The following is a 23,548-nucleotide window of genomic DNA, read 5'->3' as shown; positions in this document are numbered from 1 at the left end:
TAAGATAAATCTGCCTTTGAGAGGCACCTGCGTCATGGAGAATATGAGGCGATTGTCTGGACCGTGTGTGTGTGTGTGTGTGTGTGTGTGGGAAAAGAGAAATTCTGAAAGACTGTATATCTCTAAGGATGCAATTAATATACAATATATCGAGAAGATATGAGAAAATCTGCAGTTTTTATATCTTTTATGTCATTTTAAATGATATATCTTTGGAAAAAACTGGCAATTTAACATTTTATAGCAGTGCTCAATTATATTAATTGCCGTTTGATGCCAGTAAATCTTAGATACATCGTTTGTTCTGGAGCTGATGATGGAAGTAGTTATGTAGTAAGCCTTATTGCTTCGTTCAACATCTCTGTTTTTGGTTGCACATGCACAGTATTGATCATGCACTAGCAAGAAAATGGCGGCGGGTAGAGACAAAGTTTATGAGCCAAAGAGAAAAAACAAGCATTTTAATTATTTTAACAGGCTTTTAGTTTGGTGGCGTTACAGGATGTTGGCAAAGCTCCAGATTCATTGACATAAATATAGATTAAACATGACAATTAACTTAGTTTTTTGTTGTTATTTGATAACCGCTAATAAATGCTATAGCACTTTGTATACAGGCAAGTAAAATGTTGAATTTCATGCCTTCTTTGGCAAGTAAAAAAACATGAATGTTGGATACTGTATAGACTAAACGATACAGTCAGAGAATTGAATGAACTATGAAATGAACTATTAATTTCAGCGTGACTGTAATTGTCTATATTTATCCAGTCCTGCTGGCCTCATGTGTTTGGTCACAGCTTGTGGACAGAGATGATGAATCATCAACCAGCTGCCTTAAACAGACGCTCTACTGTACGGCTCTCGTCCAAACTCTCTGAACAGGTGGTCAAGTGGTTTCTAAGGCCTCTCCCCCTTCTCCCCCTTTTCCTTCCCCCTCCTCCCTATACATCTCTCTGGAGAAACTGACCACCTGTATCATCATATTACAAGGTCTAAAGGCACCAGATGGGACGTATAACCTACCTTGAACCGTCCATAAAGAACTGTATTTTTAGTTTTCATACAGCAATAGCAGATATGTATTTTGTTCATCGTGCTATGAGTGTTTCAAATTGTATGTATGTCCCCTTTCTTTTCCTCTTTTTTTGCTCTACCGTATGTTTTATTCAAATATTATTGCATTTTCAAATCCTTCAAATTCAGAAATATGCTGCTACTGCTTATTACATTATATCAACAAAAATCAAGGTTTTTTATCAGGGTACTTACCTGGCATCTAATACCGGATACCAAGGATGTTAAAAACAATATTTATTCTGCAAAAAACAATATGTGTTCTGAATAAATTCACTCTTTTTTTTAGTTAAAACAGTGGACGATACATCAATCCTTCTCCTAAAGTTTAGAAGTTTAAATTGGATTTGTGCTGAAAATGTGTTATTATTTAATTCTCCTTGTAAAATAGTGAATGGGTATTTCTGCCCCGCCCTTCTCTTTGTTTATATGACCAGTAATGAAGCATGTGTCGGTGGGTCTCTACTGTTGCCACCATGCTCTGTAAACCATCCAGTCACATACCAGTCTTCACTTAGAGGCTCATCTGGGAGCAGTTTAGACCGGCTGTGATCTCCGGTCGGACCATTATCACCAAACCACAGCGCACTTTGATGCGGTTTGGTTTTTGATGTGCAAAAAGGAGAAAGTGAGAGTCTAATGATGATAAACGACCAGGCAGGTTGACTGAACGTGTGTGTGTGTTGATGTGTTGAAGACCACCTTATCTGAAGAATTGTCGGTGGGAGAGTTCAGTGTTGTGGTTAGCTTGGGCCGGAGGTTGCTGGTTTTTGGAAATGCTGAAGGTTAACGTGTGAGAAATGTTTCCTTCTTAATTCAACATGGTGTTCATTAGAGAGGAGACCTGTAAATTGGCGGGACATCGTCTGATATTAGCTCACTAATAAGTACAACAAAAACTGCAGTACAGAAACGTAAAAACATAAGTCTGACAGCTGAAAACAATTGTCAATCGATTCACCAACAACTATTTTGATAATCATTTAAGCAATTGATTCTTTATGGTGACGTTTTTTGTTTTGCTTGTTTTGTACAGCAGCGTAAATGTTGTTCCATCAGTGAGAATTGAGTAAAATGTCTCAACAACAAGTTAATGGATTAATATGAAGTTTGATGAAAACATTCACAGTTCCAATGTGATGCTAACATGCTAATGATTAGCATTTTTTGTTGTCTGTTTCAACAACCGAGGGATTGCTAGAGTTTCATCCTTCCACATCTTTAAACCCTATTGGCATTTAAAATAATAAATCCAGTCTAGTCTTTTTAAAAATAAACAAATAAAACTCAACAGCTTCCTTTTTTATCATCCTATATTTCATGCAATGTGTTTAAGAGTATTCATAGCTCAGGTGAAAGAGAAGAAATGAGTCTTAAATGACATAATCTGGTATCCAAGCACTGCATGTTGTTGCTTTGATATAATAGACACAACAAGGATGTCAAAGGCAGGTGTGTCTGTACGGAGCCTGATAAAGGAAGAATACCTGTGAGGTGTGTGTGAGTGTAATAATGACTGTAATGTCGCTGTGGTCACCTCTGCAACTGTGGAAAATCCCTTTTTAAAAAGACCTGAACACGCACACAAACACACATATTCCCACATCAAGCTAGCCAAAACACAGACTGAGTGACACCCAACCACCGTGAGCCAGATCTTAATGTTCAAAACCACCACACACATCAACATAGCGATCAGCCAGCACCTTCTACAACCAACAAACCATCAAGGTTTCTAGTTCTGAAATGTGCGTGAGCCTGTGAGTGAGTTCAGCGTTTGTTGGGATTGTTGCTTCATTTTAAGTGTGACATGAAACAACTAATGACACACAGGATGATGGGTTATTTGTCAGTCTATACACCATCATTATGCGTAAAGCCCGACATTATTCATGTTGTGGTGGGATGAGTTGGTTGTGTGGAATTCCATTTACTGCAGTTAGGGCAGTACCCTCTACCAGATAAATTCTTAGTCAACTGATTCAATCAACAGATCTGTAAAACTGAGTTATCTCCCCAAAGGATCACACAAAAGCACCTTTTTAAATAGTTTGTCTATCAGAGATGGGCTCATAAGTTTCTTGCAAATAAAAAATTCAGCATTAATGACGAATCAACTGAAGAAGTCGACTAACGGCAAAATGACCAACTTTTTCAGAGCTTTAACGTCTCCACATACTGTAGACCGTGGAAGTATAAATACGCAACGTATCCTCATACAACGGTTCGTATGATATCCTACGAAAAGTAGGTCCTCATTTTTTGTGTGATTTCATACCAAAGTCCAGCCACAAGTGTGAACTTCCTCTCTTTACAGGTATAAAGTATTTTTAAAATAAACTTCCGTCTTCCCATGAAATACTTGGTTAGGTTATGGAAACAAAAACTATATAGTTTGGTTTAGGAAAAGATTATGAAATACTACGTTTGGTTTAAAGGTCTTGAAATACTTTAAAAGAACATCCTGAAATGCTTACTTGGGTTTAGACAACAAAACTAGTTAGTTCGGTTTAGGAAAAGATCGTAAAATACTTAGTTTAGTTTAGAAAAAGACTGGGAAATACTTAGTTAGGTTTATGAATAGATTGTTAAATATTTAGTTAGGTTTAGGCAACAAAACCACTTTGTTTGGTCTAGGAAAAGATGGTGAAATACTTAGTTAGATTTAGGAAAAGTTCATGACATAGTTAGGTTTAGCAAAAGATCAAGAAATACTTAAATACTAAAACTACTTAGTTTGGTTTAGGAAAAGATTGTGAAATAATTGGTTAGTTTTAGGCAACAAAACTACTTAAGTTCAGCAAAAGATTGTTTGTTTGGGTAGAAATAACTATAGAAGTGTCGGTACATAAGTAGTGAAGTTGCGTGACAAAAACATCAACGCTTTCGTTGGATATCTACAAATTACAGTACATTCATTTTTGTAGGTATAGCTGTATGAGAACAGACCTACATGTGTAGTAATATTTAATATGTATATAATTGGATTGTTGGCCATTGTCCTCATATTAGTTAAATGTTCATAGAGAGTTGAAGAAGTGCTATAAACACATGCATTAATGTCTGTCTGCTTCTTTTGAGAAACCTTTGACAGCTCTATTTAATTCTCATGTATCAGGAGACTGACGGTTGTTTAGTAATGAAGTTGTCACATATGACTGATGGTGACTGGCTGCTTGTTCTATTGCTTGGTATCTGACTCATGGAGGCCGCTCAGTGCAGTGAACCATAGCTTTTATCATCCTTCATTACTGCTGGTTTGTTTGTTTGCTTTTGCCTTCTTTGGCTGAAATTCCTTTAAATGATCTTAAGTCTTTTTGTGGCTTCTTAAAGGGTTGAACCATGTCATTAAATAACCATTAACAATGCTGTTTTTTTAAATGAAAGTTGATGATGTAAGACTTTGGAGGATAGGTTAAGGATTGCCTGTTTTGTTGCAGTTTCGTAACATAACATTAATCTTACGAAGTTGTTTTAAACGCTGTGAGCCGTCTCCACAGGCATGTGTGTACACGTATGTGTATGTGGAGTCCTCAATGTAATCTGCTCATTATTAGGTTTGTAAATAAATACATGAGCCCAGAAATAAATCCAAATTGATTAGATTTTTAGAAAAATATTAGGCCTTTGTTATTCTCTCACTTGATCACTAAATTATTACACAATTTCAGAGTTTTTTTCCAATTTAACAAGAATAATTTGCTGATGGAAACTCCGACTAAATAAGTTTAAGGATAAAAAAAATGAGTCTTCCTCCTCTTTGTATTCAACATGTCAGGATTCATGTCTCGCTACACAACTACATAGGAATAATATAATAATGATTTAGAGTTTTAGAAAATAATAAACAATAGAGCTGCAACAATAAGTCACTTCATCGACTTTACTTATCACTAAAGTTATGTTTTTTAAACTAACATGCCAAACATTCTGCTGGTTTTCTGAGTTGTCTATGATTGTGAACGCTACCTGATCAGCAGACTCATCAATCATCAATCATTGTTATTGCATACTTTTTTTTTTAGCAATTTATCATGCCAAATGTCTAAACAATCTCTGGCTTTTCTTTTTTTTTTTAATATTCTATTATTCCCCTCTTATTTTTATTTAAACATTATTGTTTTTACTTTTTCTTAGACAAAACAAGCTACTTTGAAGACATTTGTCGCTATTTTCCGACACTTTAAAGACTAAATTATGAAAGATTGAATAGAAAAACAGGTTAATAGCTTATTAAAAAGCAGTGTTTAGTTAAAGCAGAACATGCCTGTACTGTGTGTCCTGGTTTTTAGCTTTCAGAACAGGAAGTGTGTCTCATTGTTGATTCAATGTGTTCAAACACACACATACACACCTCTATTCTTGCTCCAAGGTCAGAGACATGAAGTTTCATAATCTCCACCCCCACATGCTTACTCACCCCTCACACACACCTCTCTGGGCCCGTTGCTCAATTCTTCTTGTGCAAATAGTGTTTTTTTTCTCCATCTTTTTACTTTGTGTATTTTGCAATCTTTTCACTCCAGGAACGACTGATAATCCAACATGAACTCGATGTGTTTGTGTGCAGGAATGTGTGTGTGATAGATGTTTTTAATGAAAGCCATTTTTCAGTGTAATGAGAACATTTCAGACAGCGGCTCCAGTGTGTGTGCTTACCATCGATGTGGTTGGACATGTTTAATGTTATATTTATCTCCAGAGCAACCAAATTAACTGCATGACTAGAGAGGCAGCTAGGGACACTTATTAAATACTATGTTAGAATATAATTACTACTTAAGATAAAAACTTCATGGAGTTGTAAGAAATAAGTTTTCTTTACTTCCTCCTCCTGTTTGTTGGTTTTTTCTCACATCCTCATTTCTTTACTTGTAATCAGTCTTTTCTTTCTTATTGTTTTTTTGCTTCCTTCCTCATCCTTCTCTTCCCCTTTTTCTAACCCCCTTCTCCACCTCCTCCTACCTCACCCTTTTTGTCTTCCTCTTCTCATCCACATCTTTCTTCTTCTACCTCTTCTTTCTTGCTGTTGGTAAAGGTCTTGATGGAGGACCACCCATCCCTCCAAACAGTCTCCTTGTGGTCTCCCATAACCGTGTGTCCTACACTCTGCCGTCCATGTTTCCGTGTTGTACTTACTGAACCTCTCTGGAAACAGACAGTTCTTCGGGATGATGTCAGTCGTCCACTTTGGTTCACATCATTGTGTCAAGCTCGGCTTCTCGTCTCTGTGTGGTCCAGTTGGTTTAGTCTACAGGTTTCACTTCTCTGTTTGCAAAGACTGTAACATCATTTCCCTCTTTTCTTCCCATATGAAGAAAAATACACAGTTTTCCAAGTACTGTACTTAAGTAAAAGTTTAGGGCACCTGTACATTACTTCTATTTTCTGCAACTTTAAGCTTATAATCCACAACTCAGGGAGATATTGTACTCTCTACTCAACTATATTCATTGGAAATCTTGAGATACTTTGCAGATTCAAACAGATTAATGAGACAAAATAAAATCAACTGAATGAATTGTGATATATTATTATTGAAACATGACACTTCATTAATCTTTATGTGAAATTCACAAGCTACACAGCAGTATTTATAGAAAAATAAGCCCCACCGTAAACAGCTGCAACACTAAAGTAATGTACATAATATCAATTCATCACAAATTATAGGCTAAATAAATGGTTTAATATTATTCTGAAATGTGTTATTCTGCATAAAAATGCTAGTTTTTGTACATGAAATACCTTAAAATGCAAAAGAATAATTATATCTGCCAATTTCTACAATTATACCAATGTTTCCATGGGCCGATATGGTCCCTGCAATATATTGATCAGGCCATCATTGTTATAAACAGGAAGCCTTAATGCTTTAATTGATTTCTTATTAGCAAGACGTGTTGATCAAAAGTTATATTTGAATTGTATTAAGTGTTCCTGCAATTTTTTACTATAACTCATTGGCTAGTTTTCGTATTTTTGTCTGAATAACACGACAGAGACAGCTTCAAACCAAAAGGACATTTATCTCTTTAAAATGTTAGGTTATAGAAAAGAGACAGCTGTGCTTACTGAATAGTTTATATAGTAGTTGGCACCGCATAAAGCAGATGTAGGGATCCATAAAAGGCTTTAACAAGGTTTCACTGGGTCTGATGTACAAGCGTCCATTAACTCGGGAATGTCCACTTAAGATGAGGAGTGTGTCTCCGTCCATTAGCTGAGGATTGTCCGCTATAGAGGAAAGGTGTGAGCACTTCCACTTGTGCAGAACATCTATGTGGCGATGTACGTGCAATGCCTGTGTACCCATTAGTGCAGGAATTCTGGGAGGAAAGGTGTGGTCGATCTCAACTTCCCCCCGCGGACTCAACAGGAAGTAACATGGAAATGGAGGGGAGGGTAGAAAAATGGATATAAGATGGATTTAGAGGAGACCAAAAGGGTGATTGTGATTTGATTGTGGATTGAGATTTTTTGACAGGTGATTATATTTAAGGAGAAGTTTTACAGAAGGAAACATGGTTATTTTACAGATCAGTTATTTTGAATATTTCCCAAGGAAGTTTCCTAGAAAGACACATACATTTGGCCGTAATTACAAGTAAAATAGAGACAGTATTTACAGTAGATTTCCAGTTAGTTAACTACATTTAATGTTAAACTACAGAAGCTTAGCAAGATCATGCAAAAACGTGTGATTTGTCTACAGGCAAGTATACAATATAACTGGGAATATAGCTTCCAATAATAAATTGATGATTAATATAGATCTGAAACAACAATTTTAAGCTTCTCCAACGTGAGTTTTTGCTGAAACAATTTGGGTTTTTGACTGTTCATGAGACAAACTAAGACATTAGATGATTTCTTGTTGGGCTTTGTTATTACATTTCAATATTTATGATATTTTATTGACCAATCTTGGAGAAAAATAAATATAGAAATGATCTGTTTGAGAGAAAAGAAAAGTCACAGCTTACTAAATACACTGAAATATCAGTTTAGTACAGTGATCTGTATAATTAGTACTACATAGATTCAAGGAAACCTTAAAGAACATTTAAGGAAAGTATCAGGAAATAACAAAAAGGGTGGTTGAATGGTTGGGATTACGTCAGACTGGCAGAGGGCCAGTATGATATAACCAGTAAACACTCCCTTGTTAATGTTTTGCTAAATGAAATGACCTCTGCTATGGTTCCAACATACATGGCCTAGAGGAACTTTAGTCAACACAGAGATGGAAATATAATGTCTTTCTTGTCCTTTTTCAAAATGTAGGTTAGATTCGGTTAGCACAGAAAAACCACTGTGTTTAGTCTACTCATAACACACAAAACAGACAGTCCACTGCTGTACGGCCTATTTAGCTGAGCTCGGCGTGTTTTGTCTGCACACACACACACACACACACACACACACACACACACACACACACACACACACACACACACACACACACACACACACACACACACACACACACACACACACACACACACACACACACACACACCTGGTGATGTCATCTATTTACAGATAGTGGATGCAGACGAGTGTGACAGTGTTTAACAAAGGCAGGAATGCTGCAGGTGTGTGTGATAAAAGTTAGAAGGGAAAAAAAATGCCATTTCTCTCTCACACACTCATGCAGACTAAACTTTAACTATCAGGTTTATTTTTGAAACCTCATTTAGGGAACATGGAGGCTCTGACAAGGAGATAAAGATAAAACTTTATCTCTCCGTCTGTTCTCTCCTTTTTCTGTCTCGTCCCTTTTTTATTGTTCTTCTCCTCTTCTGCTTTTTCCAGTGTTTCCTGGCAGCTCTGCTACCAAAGAAGAGTCAGTTCTGCTTTTTAAAGCTCCCTATGCTTGAGGCAACAATTGCAGTATGGAGACATGATATTTAACTATTCCTTAAATACTTAATCAAATGTTTAGCACTGTCAGTTTTTATACTAAGAAAACTATTTTAAGTAGTCTTTTCCTGTTCTAATGCTGGGCGAATAGGAATATATCTGCAGTCATAACCAGAGTTTTTGGCAGATTTAAAAATTAAAATAGGTTAATAATCAGCTTTTAAAGTGTCAAACTTCACCTCTAAAAGCATAGTTTGTGCACCATCACTACCAGCAATGAGACCATAAATATGAGCCTTTTATTCATTGCTATTAGCCTCATTATGATACATGGCATTAAATGTCTCGTATGACATTACATCTGTGGATATCTGTTACAGTTAAAGGCTTTGTAATAAAGCTGCATACTTTAGTTTGATGCTGTTCGGAGAGTTTTACACATCCCACCTGCACTTTCCAATGAAATAATTAGCATGGTGTAAATTATAATCTTTTATTGTAATTTTGACCTCCAAAGTTGACTGAATGAAGTTGACAACATCCTCCTCTCTGTTTCTCTCGATCTCCCAGATATTAAATAAAAAATTGTCCTACCCTCACAATTTGGCTTTCGTAATTTCTATTGGTAATAAGATTTATGTCAACATTATGCTTCATTACTGAGTCAGAGAAATAAAACAGGCCTCTGCTCACGTCAGAACATGTTATTGCATTTCATTCTAGGACATGCCCAGGGACAACAGATAAAAAGAAGCATTGTCCAATGGCTTGTGCAATACATTTAATCTAGACTGTCCCTGTCTTAAATAAACAAATATATGAAAAGGAAACTAAGTTGAGAAAAATACCAATGAATGACTGCATTTCCATTTAGTAATAGTTGTAGTTGTTCTGTCTCAATTTGTCCTGATTCTGAATTAAATCTAATGATCTGTTATTCGACCTTATGCCGATGATGTTGCTCTCTGACCTACAGAATTTCCTTCTCTCAATGTTGATTAAAAGTTAAAAGCAGGCAAAATCTTTTTAATATTATGACAGACATGCCAATGTTTTTCATTTTTATATACTTGACAGTTTGATGTATGATGTTTTTTTTTCTACAGCAATATAAGATTCAGGCCTCAACTTCAGTGTCATTCAACTTAGAGATGGATGGATATAACTGAGATAATTATCAGTTTCTGGTGCAAATCAACTTCTTTATTCTTTGTTATTGAAACACAGCTTCTGTCTTTGTACTTTCCTTCTGTCCTCCTTCCTTCTGCTCCGTCCAGTGTTGATCTTCCAGCCTCAGTGGGAGGATTTGCTGTGCTCTTAAATAGGACCATGACCTCATTGTGTTGTAGCTCCACTTGTTCCCTTGTTTGTTTGGATTTGGTCGCTCTCACCATCCCAATTCCTCTTAACCCTCTCCGTCCTGAGCTGGACACACTGGTATTCACACCCAGGAGTGTTAGAATTATATATTTTTGTTCAATAACATCTCTATATTTCGGTATTTGGAGCTCTGATATGATTGGCCAAGTGAAACCGTTTTTCTAAGGAATTGTTTAGTCTTAAGAGGGAGTCATTATCAATCATGGGTTTCAGTTTTTGGTGTCACCCTGACACGAATTAAATTCTAGAGGAAACATTGAAGCCTTGTAATTTTTTGGGGGGTACAACAACCACAATTAGAGACAGATTAGTTGCTGGAATCCTTAAATATGATATTGGCCTGTAAGCTGATATGATGACACACAAACTCCTAAAGGAGCTCATGGGCACAACATTACTATGACGGGTAAACTATGTGTTAGGAAGTTACTGTAGTTAGCTGAGGCTCTTGCAAACATAATACTGCATATTACCTTCATTCGACTAATACAAAAGATTCATACTGTCAAAATGCTTCAGCTCATTTGGACAAAATGCGTTAGACATACTGTGTGTAAGGATCCCATAGTTTTACCAACTTCTTTATGATACTTCACGTCTTATTGCCTCAATTTTTAGCTTCCACGGCTTATAAAAACTCTGTTTTGCGTTCTTTACCTTATTGGTATTGCATCCAACCCAACAGCAGCTTTAGGATGTTTATCTAGCTAGCAGATGAAATTGACAAGGACGCACCTTCAGAAAATACAAAGTCTATGGAGGGTGATTCATTGTTTTCCCCTCCGGTGTGGACGGGACTTAATTATGTTCTGTCTTTATTTTAATATGGAGTTATTTGCACTTTAGCCTTAAATTATTGTGGTCAAATCGAATGTAAAAGCTCATTCTAGATACTCAAACATTATGTAAGAGCAGCTAATGTAGGTTATGAGTCACAGTGTTGGCCTCACTGCACAAACATTAACAGATCTAGCACAGTCACGAGAGGCAGGATTCCCCTGAGGGAGTGTCAATTATCATCTATTTTTTTTACTTGTATTGTAGTTCCTCTCTCTTCCCCCCCTCTCTGTCTGTCTCTGTCTTTCTGTGGAAGGTAAGATGAAAGATAATCTCCTTACCTGTCACTTCCTGGTAATGATAAGCTTTGACTCATCTGACCCGGCAGGTGCTTAAAGGGAAGACTGAATGGGGGAAAAGGTCAAACTTAACAACTAAACCTCACGATACACAGTTAAACAGAAGTTTTTTGGAAATAAAGGAATCTGATATCCTCAGATTCATAGTGTTGTGATGTTATTTGTGTCTTTGTCTGGAATTGTTGAGGTCCGCTGTCCCTGTGTGTCCTCCCTTTTAATCCTGATGAGTCAGTGTCTGTGTCTCTCAGGTTGATTGACACTTGCAGACAGACAGGGATTTGCTTAATGCACCAATATAGTATCTAGATTATAGAGATATTTTCAAACCAGTTTAGTTTTAAATGAATGTTTGTAGTTGTTTTTTTGGACCAAACTATATTTCCTCCATTATCTATTAATTTCCCTTAATTTAATTGTCAACTGAAACTGCTATATTTTAACATATTCTTTGATGTTGAGATTCCAAATAAAACCCAGTGTGTTATGGATAAATTCTGCAATAACCATTCATCAAATCTAGGGCTGATATAACTGTACTTTTTTATTAAAATAGCCAAAGATGAAGTCTTTTTGTAATTGCTTATTTTGCCGAAACAACCGTCCAAAACCTGAAGTCATTCAGTTTACCATTATTTTAAACTGAGAAAAGAAGCAAATGGCATTCGAGCAGCTTGAACTAGCAAACGTTTGGCATTTTTCCACAGTGAATTACTTAAAACATAAAAAATGTGCTGATGATTTGTTTCCCATCAATCAGCATCAATCGTTTCTGCACTTATTAAGAAAAAATGACACTGTATTACGGTATTAATAGATGCTGAATGCAACCTAATGATTTGAATATTAATCTTCCACAAGACTTTGATAGAAAACAGGAATGGAAAGAAGGCATTTTTCCTGTAAACCACAATAAACATCAAGTTTTGACTCCGTGTATTCGTATATCTGTACTGTTCACCTGCTGTAGAGGGATCATTGAATTCTCTTTTAATCTTATTTAAACATTTGATGACAGACTTGTTTAATGTTGCGAGCATATGTAACACAGATTGGTATTACAATGTTAGGAACTCTACAGCTGCTGTGTGTGTGTGTGTGTGTGTGTGTGTGTGTGTGTGAGTGTGTGAGTGTGTGAGTGTGTGTGTGTGTGTGTGTGAGTGTGTGTGTGTGTGTGAGTGTGTGAGTGTGTGAGTGTGTGAGTGTGTGAGTGTGTGTGTGTGTGCAGTGTTTGCACATGTTGCTTTGGCACCTTGTCTTTCTCTTGAGTGTGTGTTTTCCTTATAAGGGTGTATGGGCCTTCAAAGCCTCCCTGGATTGTGCACTATGTGTCTGTGTGTGTCTGTGTGTGTGTGTCTGTGTGTGTGTGTGTGTGGTTTTTAATAGACGTAGAGAAGGGCTGCACTATGCCCATGTAAGCACACACACACTACTCTGGAGAATTAAAGTCTGAGGACTCTGCATCGGCACTCACACAGTGTACACACAGACAGAAGATATAAAACACATCAGGACAGACTTTCATCTTGATTTATTCATCTAGAATCAGTTGTTTTTAAATCTTAAAAACCTTTAAGAGGACGCAGGTTTCACCGTGATGGAGTTTGTTTGTTTATGTCTAACCTGAGTTATCCCAAACAAGAGTTCATTAGTAACCGGATAAAGACAAGTAGTGTAAATATGGATTAAAGCTGCAACAGATGCTTTTTCCCCCATCTTCAGTTAATTTATTGATGCTTTTTTTAATGAATTATATAAAATAAAATAAAGAAATTCAAGTCTCCAGAAGCCAAAGTATATTTTTTCTTTATTTTGTTGCAAAATTGTTAAATTTTATAATTAAGAGATAAACAAAAATCCTCAGATCGGCATATCGGAGAAGGTGAAATCTCCCGGTGTATATAACCTTTGGTAGTACACATTTACTGTTTACACCACAGTTGATACATTTTACTATTAATCATCTGGCTACCAAAGTATTTTATTTTATATCATCTTATATATTTTCCTATATTTCACGTTTCTTTACACATATTTTCATAGGGCCTTACTTTCTTTGTGGCTTTGGTCTTAGTCCACTAAGATTTCTTTAGTTGATAAGTCATTTTTTATGCTTTTTTCATAAAACATATCTCTGGCTTGTACGAGATTTACAGTGATTCTTTGTGTGATTCTTTGTAGAGAAACTCAGATCTGTCGATTAAGTGAACTAATCAATTAGTCAAGAGATTTATGAGTGTTAATCGATTTCTTGGTTTTTATACACTCATCTTTATTACACCCTGCTTCACTGTAATTGTTGTACAAAAAAATCTACAATCTGTACAAATTGATGAGGAAGAACTCAACTTGTGCACTCGTCCTCGTGTCCCGCTTCCATTGTCTGAACAGAAACTCTAATAGATGATCTTTGTTGACTTGTCACTTATCGAGTCATGTTTCCTCTCTGTCTTTGTCAGGATGTGGGGAAGGAGAGAGAGTTACGGACGGAGTTCAGCAGGGAGGAAATCAGGCAGAGGATCGAGCAGTACAACATGCTGACTAAAGACCACCTCAAAATGACACTGGTGAGTGGACACACACACACACACACACACACACACACACACACACACACACACACACACACACACACACACACACACACACACACACACACACACACACACACACACACACACACACACACACATACTTGCTGAGTCATTGGAATGTATGTATTTGGTTTGTTGCTGGTTCTTCCTTTCAAAACGTTTCAGAAGGAACTCTTTTATCTAAACTGTATCACGTAGATATAACATTATTAAACTACCATATTATATTTACCAAAATGCCGTTTAATTAGATTTTTTAAACATCCTGACTTATATGAAAATGGTTCATCAAGGATATATTTAAGGCACAATTATACTTGTGGTTTCATTTAAAAAAGGATTGTAACTCAGTTGTGGAAGAATTATTTGGATACTTTACCCAAGTAAAAGTGAAACCCGGTGTAAAAATACTCCAGAATTCAAAATGTTTCTAAAAGTATCAAGTATTCTCAGCAAAATCTACATAAAGTATTAAAAGTAAAAGTACTAATAACGAAAAACAGCTCCTTTTAAAATGGTTATGTCTTCATAGAATTGTATATAACAGTTTTTATCACCAACAAAAACATGTCACAGCATTTTAATGTTGTAGTTCATCAATGTGGAGCTGATTTTAGCTAGTAGATTATTACTATAATACTGCATCATATATCATATGTTTTTTATTATGTAAAAGGAAAGGGTGCTTTCACACTTAACCTAACCCTAATAAAGGTCATATGATATGATCAAAACTTTCCAAACTTTCGATCTCAAGTCTTTGCTGTACTCTTGTGTGTATGTCTGTTCTTCCCCTGCTACAATAAAACATATAGGATAATATGAATAACAGCTGTGATGTCCAAACATGCAGAGTCCTGCAGGCTTTTTTAATGAACCTTTAACGGTGTGCTGCTGTTTCAACATCCACTGCTCCAGCTCCCAGCATTCCTCAGCAGTCGCATCAGAGTGGCGTGATGTTATTCCTGCTATTGTTCTCCCCCACACTGTTTCCCTTGGCAGCATGAAAGGTGTATGAAGTTATATTCAAAACCATGACGCACTATAAGTTACTGTTACATCCCAAAAAAATGAAGGATTATAGGTGAAGCAGAGGTTCTGTATTGTCAGATATCTACAAGGTAAAGTTACTATAAGGAACTTTCATTTAGTGTTGAATTTGGCGGTCCCTGTGGACAGAAGTGGTAATGCTTCAGAGCACCAGAGTCCCTTTAGAAAACCTCTAATTTTATAGCAGCAGGGTCTGACAGTCTGCCCCGCTATATCCTGGTTATGGTGACCACAGTGGACTGGTGACCACAATGGACTGGTCAAAAAAAAGGAAATTAAATTCCTGACAAGAAGATATTTCAAACTTAAATCAGCCCAGGTTTAGTAAAAATACACTATTCTAGTCAGCAGGTAGTCAGGTCTGGAAACAAAAGTAGGAAACAGTACATTTTAAGTGTGAAACCTGTTTCTCAACACCTGTTAGAGCTGATAATATCACTATGTGAAGCTCGCAGACATTCAGTCTTAACCCACACCTTTATTTGTCATTCTGTCCTCCCGTCTTCTTGTCACTTCATCTGTGAAGTTTCTCTTTGTCTTCTTGTGTTGTTTTTTTTAAACTTCTTATCTCGTTTGTCAGCTCATGACCCAAACACACATATACACAAACACTCCTCCAGGCTCCACATGGTGTAATGAGATTAAGATGCTCTTCCGCCGTCTGGGGCCATCTGTCCTTCATGACACACTGGGCTTACTGGGTGAACTGGTCTCTTCTGGTAGAGATCATATAACACGCACTGTGTTTAGAAAACAACCAGGTGATGTCGTTGTGAATGAATTTGTGTCTTTCATACAAAGTTCCATTAAGTTTGCTCTGATTTGATTTTGTCTGATGCTTTTTTTTTTATAAATGATTACTCAAGAAAAAAACGTCCTCTGTTTGCTGACGATACGCTGCTATTCTTTGTCATGTTTGAATATGTTTTTTGGACAAGTAATAATAGATTATCTCACTATTTCTATCAGTATATGACTAAAAATAATAATCTATTAATGGAGAAAGTCATTGGCAAATAAATTAATCGAAAATTATGAATTTAAGGGCAATGCAGAGGGTTTTTTATTGTCTGATATCTACCAGTTAAGAAAGTTTAGATATTCAAAAAAAAAATATTCTTGATCTTAATAGGAACAGTAGGTAACTTAAGGCCTTTTGTTGGGTCAAATATACAATATTCACTTCAATATCTTGTTATGAAAGTAAATACTAGTTACAGTGTAAATGCTGCTTTTTTTAAACCTTTTCATTACTGTCTTATAATAATAATAATCTTAATTTATATAGCACATTTAATACAAACTATGTAGCTCAAATACTGTAAAATAAAATAATAAATAAAAACAGAAAACCTACTTTTACAGAACATGCTTTTTGAACTTACATTTGCAGTTCAATCAAAAAATTCAACAGATGAATAAAGACTGAAAACATTTTACATTTAAAATCACATTATATTAAATAAATAAATTAAAATTTATGACCATAAAAGTGTTTATCTCTGTGTCAACTTCAAATATCAATGTGTAACAGCAATGGCTGCAAAAGCATCTAACATAACATGTTAAAAACATAAATGAGAATTGAGAATATAAACAGTTTAACAAATCAGTTAATGGAAAACACAATAAATCATTCATACATGTACATTTTTAATGTTGAAATTATACATAAATGTCTCAAATTCGGATTTGTACGACGAAGCAGCTTTATATTTTAAAAAGTAACTAAAAAGAAGACACATTATACCATAACTATAACTCTTTTCCTCTCTGTTCTCTCTCCCTCTCTCTCCCAGAATTCCACTGGTGTGTATACTGGTTTCGTCAAGGTCCAGATGGATCTGAGGAGGCCCGTGACGGTGCGGGGGGGTCAGAGAGGAGCGGGTGGAGGCCGGTTGGAGGAGGCCTTCTATCTGCCCAGAGGAGTCACCAACACACTCCACATCAGCTCCAATAACACGGTCAAACAGGTGGCTAACACACACACACACACACACACACACACACACACACACACACACACACACACACACACACACACACACACACACACACACACACACACACACACACACACACACACACGGGTCAACATAACTTAATTAGGGTCTGATGACAGACGGGTTGAAGTCGGCCTTTAACAGACGCCGGCTGATGTTCAGGTTTTATTAAATCTTAATTCAGTTTTGTCAGTTTTTTTGACATGTTGATTAACTTAAACTGATTGAGATCATCACTTTATCACAGACTCTATATATTGTTTCTTGTTAATTAAAAATAAAATAATTTAATAGGAGACCAAAGACATATCTAAGGTGCAAGGTATTTAGTCTCTTCAAACACAACACAAATAGCTTTATTTAAGGTAAAGAAAGATGTTTAAACAATATTTAAAAACACAATAAAGGGAGAAAGATTAACTAAATAAATTAAATAAAATACACAAGAAACCATATGTAAGAAATACAGTTATAGTGCTGACATAAACTGACGTAGATATTCTCTATAGGTGTAACCGTAAATTATTGCTCAATGTACATTAAACTGCAGGTAATCATAGCAACGGTACTTTAAAGTAAATGGGCCACAAAAGAGAACTATTGGAACACAAAGCTTCTTTTTTTGCACGAAGTAAATGGTACATGTTATACTATAAATGCAATAATGAACTCGGAGGTGTTCTGATATAGAAAATAATGCACTCAACAGATTAAAATGCTTTACGTCCTGTTGTTTTTTGCTTGTGCCTCATTGTTTTCCCGTATCAGGACCCTTGTTATGTATAAAATCTCAAATATAAAAATTCATATGCGATTAGCTGGAAAGGTATGAGTTGTAGAGTTGATTAATGGTAATTTACAGCACTTAAAAACATCACATTTTTCCTCTTTTTACCTAAAAGATACTTATGTATTGGTTTATTTAACTTTTAACACCAAATTTCTCCGGATTCTGTCATTCGATAATGATTCAAAACAGTCAGAAGAGCACAAACAACAACACAAATGAGAAATCTCTCTTGTGAACTAAAAAAACCATGTGCCAGAAAGTAGTGTGGTCATGTCGAATACCACCGCTGACTAAGAAGCCCCAAAAAATATGGTTTCACGTGCTTTTACTAATCGTTTAATCCAACAGTAATATTACCCATCAGATCATGAAAGATAAAGAAATGCATTTTTAAAAAATACAGTAATAATCTTGTTAGCTTTACTTTGTTTAACCAAATTCAAGGTGTAACTGTCAGCTCACTAAATTCACAATAGTGCCATTAGTGTGTTGATATTTGACTGTTTTGTTAATGTGTGTTTGTGTGTGTGTGTTTGTGTGTTCAGGTGATCGGCGCCCTGCTGAACAAGTTCACCGTCGCAGACAACCCGGCCAAATACGCCTTGTACAAACGCTATCGCAGGGAGGAACAGGGTAAGACTGGAGCCTGTGTGTGTGTGTGTGTGTGTGTGTGTGTGTGTGTGTGTGTGTGTGTGTGTGTGTGTGTGTGTGTGTGTGTGTGTGTGTGTGTGTGTGTGTGTGTGTGTGTGTGTGTGTGTGTGGGGGTTCTGAATGCCTCGCCCTCATGTTGCTGAATGCTGCAGGGCTCTCCCCACTATCAACAGCTCACCAGGATTACCCACACATGTATATATAAACACACACTCTTTTTATGAATCAGCAGCTGTTTCAGGGTTTCAAATATTATCCTTAGCGTCTCCAAGAAAGGAAAAAGATGGACTTTATGGGTCTCATACTATAAAACAAAACCTTGTGAACTTATTAAATTAGTTTTTTATGTCGTGTTTGAAGTCTGTGAAACATTTTGCCCCCAAACTTTAATGTCTAGCTGTCATAGAAGCTCCTGGTCTGTTTTTTTTACCTCATTACTGGAGACGACGTACAGTGAGACTTCTAATAAAAGACATCGTCTAGACAGACGTCTGACAACAGATGTGTGCAGACTGAGCTTCATATATAAACCTCCCAGACAATAGTTGGATGAAGCTTTCATTAAATACGAATAGTTGAGTTCTGGTGCTTCTCTTTAATCAGAAGTGTTGGATGAAGTTTGGTCTGTAAATGTTGAAATGTCCTTCAGTTTTAGGACAAAACAAACTGACACCAGTTGAGGTCAGATGTCTGCCTGAAAGAAAAAAGAAAATACACACTCTTTTTCTTCTGAGACCTGTTTGAGATTGCAGAAAAATAGTGTGTAACATTTTAATTACTGAGCTTTAAAGGTGAATAATATGCATATTTTTCTACTTGTCAAAAGAGCCAGGCTAGCTGTTCCCCCTTGTTTTCATTGTTTATGCTAAGCTAAGCTAACCTGCTGCTTGAGGTAGCTCAGTATTTAACAGCACGGTATCAAATATCTTTAAATACTCGACAGATACCACTCTATTATCTGTTTGGTTAATATGAAGCTTCAGCCAGCAGCTAGTTTAGCTTAGCTTAAACCGCTAGCATGGTCTCTATCTAAAGGTAATATAATCTTCCTACATGCACCTCTAAAGCAAACTTTTTAACACAATATATCTTGTTTATTTAATTATTACAAAAACAGAGGAGTAAAAACACCAATTCGAGACAACATGAAATAAAAAACCTCAGTAGGAATCGAACAGGCGACATTGCGTATTAGACCACTTGTAAGACTTTAATTATTTGTCACAACACTTTTATTAACAAATTTAAAAGCTTCTTGCCAAAATTGCTGATCTAATAAAAGAATATCGGCCAATACTATTGTTATATAATTATATATAATAACATATAAAGTAAATATATATATAATAACACATTGACCAATTAATATTATATCTATATAATTATATATATAATAATATATATAATAAAATATATACATTGTTCTCTTTGGTCTGTTTGCTGCGACTCCAGTTCTCTTTCTATAACTCTCTGTTTTTGTAAATGACTGTGGTCATTAATGTGCCGCACCCGTCCTTTCATCCTCTGCCATGCCTGTTTTACACACACACACACACACACACACACACACACACACACACACACACACACACACACACACACACACACACACATTCACCAAATGCATCTGCAGCGACCACAGCGGTGCCTGCATGCATGTGGCTTTAAAGGACTGCACATACTGTACTGCCTAAATTAATCCGTGTGTGTGTGTGTGTGTCGTCCTGCAGTGTATGTGTGTAAGCTGGCGGATGGCGAGCAGCCGTTGTTTCTTCGTCTGGTGGCAGGACCTGATGGCGACACGCTGAGCTTCGTCCTGGGAGAACAGCAGACAGGAGAAGTCATGGTAACGCTTCTCCTCCATCCACCTTTAAAGAGTCCCTCTGTCTTCTGAAATTAAATATTTATTCATGTTATTCGCTCTTTCTTCTTCCTTCCTTCCTTCCTTCCTTCCTTCCTTCCTTCCTTCCTTCCTTCCTTCCTTTTCTTCATCCTTCTCCTCTTCTTTTTTCCCATTACTTAAAGTCTCTTGTCCTTCTTTTTATCCTCCTCCATCTCTTCCTCCTTTAACTCCTCCTCTTCTACTTTTTATGGAAGCCCATTTCTGACAGAAAAAATTAGAAAAACAAGTTTAGTCATGATGAAATAAAAATGCCGGGTAAAAATGATTCAATAAAAAGTTCTAACTTTGACTTACTGAGTGAAATATTATAACGATAATAAATCAAAATCACGGGATGAGATAGTCAGAATTAAAGGATATAAAGACACATTAAATAAAAAAACAATGTAAAACGTATGAAATGAAAAGTCATCATTTTTACTTAGTATCCTATAATTTTGTCATAGACAACATCATGAGAAGGAAAGTAAATTGTTTATCTTTGTAATGACTTAATGTTTTTTTCTCTTACCGCTGGAAAATTGGTTTAAATACGTTAAAATATTGCCTCTTCTTTGTCTTCTTTTAATTTTCTGTAATCATTTCTACATCTTTTCTTCAATCTTCTGCTTTTCCACTCTTCCTCTCTTCATCTTTCTCATATCTTTCTTCTTTTACCTTTTCGTGATCCTCCTCTTCCTCCCATTCCCTTCGTATATATAAATAAACAACAACAGCGACATGAGCGACATGATAAATATTATAAAGACAACCATTATTATTCTCATTATTAATATTCAGAAGAAGGAAATAATAAGAGGAAGAAAAAGGATCATTCCTAGTGTCCACAAACATTGAACAAAATAAATAAAATGTGCATTATGGATAAAGTTTGTCTTCTCTTTTTTTCAGTGGGATGCGTTCTCCATCCCCGAGCTGCGTAACTTCCTGCGGATCCTCGACAAGGAGGAGGACGAGCAGGCGGTGGCGGTGAAGCGACGCTATGATGCGTACCGGAAAAGACTGCAGGAGGCGCTGACGGAGGTCAGAGGAACTTCTTAGAGGATTAACCTCTGTGAAACAGGAACGCTACCCCCTACAGGGCCGGAGGAGGTGATCATTTTGTTTCTTTTTTATCGCCTCAGAGGAGAAAATAGTGTCAATTTTGACGGAGAGAGGGATGTGAACGCGGAGTGAGAAGAGAACATCCAATGCCTGGAAGAAAGAGGGATGATATAAAGAAGATAAACTGACAGACAGGAAGTGACTGAAGACATGAACGGACAAAATCTGGATGCTGGAGTTTGATTCAGCCCGGATTAAAGACTTCAAACTGCTGCCTGCTCACACCAAAGATTCACTTCATTGTGCCAAACTCATCCCTCTTCTTCTTCTCTCACTCTGTCCTGCTGTCACATAATTTATCTAATTCTTCTTCCTTTTTTTAAACTTGTGAAAGACTCAAGGCCATATGTTGAGCTAGAGGTTTATTTAATTTTGTTTCTTTTAAAGGTCTGTACATATTTTTTTTTCTTAATTTATATGGGTGAAGCTTTTTATTATTTTGTTTTGTTGGAATAACAAAAAAAAAAGTCTTATTTTAGTTTTTTTTGTACAGAAGCAGAGAACCAATCTGGTTGTTGACACAGACACAGAGAATAGTTTATTCAGAATACTACTAGAGGTTAACACACAACATGAGCATCTCAAGCTGTAGCTACAAAAACATGCAAGGAAAACCAAAATATTTAGAGAATACACTGGAAGTAAAGAAGTCTCGATCAAGGAACAGGTATGGAGTCTCGAGTGTGCCAAAGGAAAAATGTAAATGATTATTTTTTGTGGTTAGGTTTTTTTTAATTGCTTTACTCAATTTATATATATTTCAATAGAACATAAAGATGGCAAAATAAACAATAAAATAACAGAACAGACAAGGATTAAAAAAAACAAAAAAAAAACATAAATTAATATTATTCTTTTGTTTTTGTTTCTTGAATGGATAATTTAAATATCTTTTAAAGCACCTTAAAAACATTTAACAACTTATAAATCAAAGTCAAGTTGAATAACATTTTCAGTCTTAATTTAATTAGCAGACACATTAGTAAATGGGAATAAAAAGGTTAAAATTTCAAAGACAAAAACACTTCAAATTTTAAAGGTTTATTAATTGGCAAATATAATCTTCTTTCTAAAGAATCTTTTCATTATATTTCAAAGGATATATTCGTATGTACAATCCTCAATTACATATTGAAAGCAAATAAGCAACAAAATGTGAGAAACCCTTTAACATATTTTTTCTCCTTTTAATGAAGAAATGAAATGGAAATACAATTTAGTAAAATTATATTTACTTACATTTTATTTTTGATGCTTAATTATATTGCATAATAAATCAATAAATAATTATTTATTTTATTATTATTGGCACACTAAAGACTCCATAGAAGTTGGCCTGAAACTGAATGTCGTTGACGAAGGATCAGATAATTAATAGAGGTTTAGTGAGACTGAAAAGAGACAGACAAAAACTTTACTGACACATAATGAAAAAAGAAGGTTTCTACTGAAAGAGTAAAAAGAAAAGCTTGTGAGCACAGGAAGAAATGTAGTTTTGGTTATAAAGACTGTTATGGTGAGTGAAGGACGAACTGGTTGGATTTAAAGCTTGACTGATTTAGTTTTCGATAGACGTGACTCCTGACCTTTGACCCCGTATGGTCAGAGGAGGGAGGAAGTAAGATTTGACTGGTTTCTGGAAGTTGACTGAGCGGCTTAGAGGAAGTAGAAGAGAAACATTAACTGTAGAAAGGAAGGATAAAATAAAAGCAGAGCGACCATTACCTCTAGGACAAAGACAGGATTTTTTTTCCTCAAACCACGAAACACCGTGATTAACTGCTTGTGCGCTTTATGCATTTATGAAAGATCCTGTAATCCACGGCTGACAGAAGAGGAGGTCTGTAAGCGCTGATAGCTTCACAGAACAAGGGAGGGAAAAATGGCTGCTTTGTGCCGTTCGCCTCTGTCTGCAGACATTCATTTAAAACTAATGCCCGTGTTTTTGTCTTATCTCAAGTTAAAACGTGCAGCCTTGACCTCCTCGTCAACCCGGG

The 23,548-nt window shown here is 36.1% G+C and overlaps 1 protein-coding gene across 1 annotated transcript in view; it reads left to right on the top strand.

Annotated features, from left to right (window-relative positions):
- Positions 1 to 23,548, top strand: part of zgc:194209 (uncharacterized protein LOC570908 homolog) — a 73,279-nt gene that overhangs the window by 37,174 nt on the left and 12,557 nt on the right. Inside the window, 5 exon segments of the mRNA XM_054625055.1 lie at positions 13,916 to 14,023; positions 16,900 to 17,073; positions 18,439 to 18,526; positions 20,275 to 20,390; positions 21,339 to 21,476. Of these exon segments, the coding sequence (XP_054481030.1) occupies positions 13,916 to 14,023; positions 16,900 to 17,073; positions 18,439 to 18,526; positions 20,275 to 20,390; positions 21,339 to 21,476 (624 nt within the window).

This window comes from Anoplopoma fimbria, chromosome 23 (assembly GCF_027596085.1).
Source record: "Anoplopoma fimbria isolate UVic2021 breed Golden Eagle Sablefish chromosome 23, Afim_UVic_2022, whole genome shotgun sequence".
Lineage (NCBI taxonomy): Eukaryota > Metazoa > Chordata > Actinopteri > Perciformes > Anoplopomatidae > Anoplopoma > Anoplopoma fimbria.
Note: the sequence above shows the minus strand (reverse complement) of the source record. Positions and strands in the feature narration are given on the sequence as shown.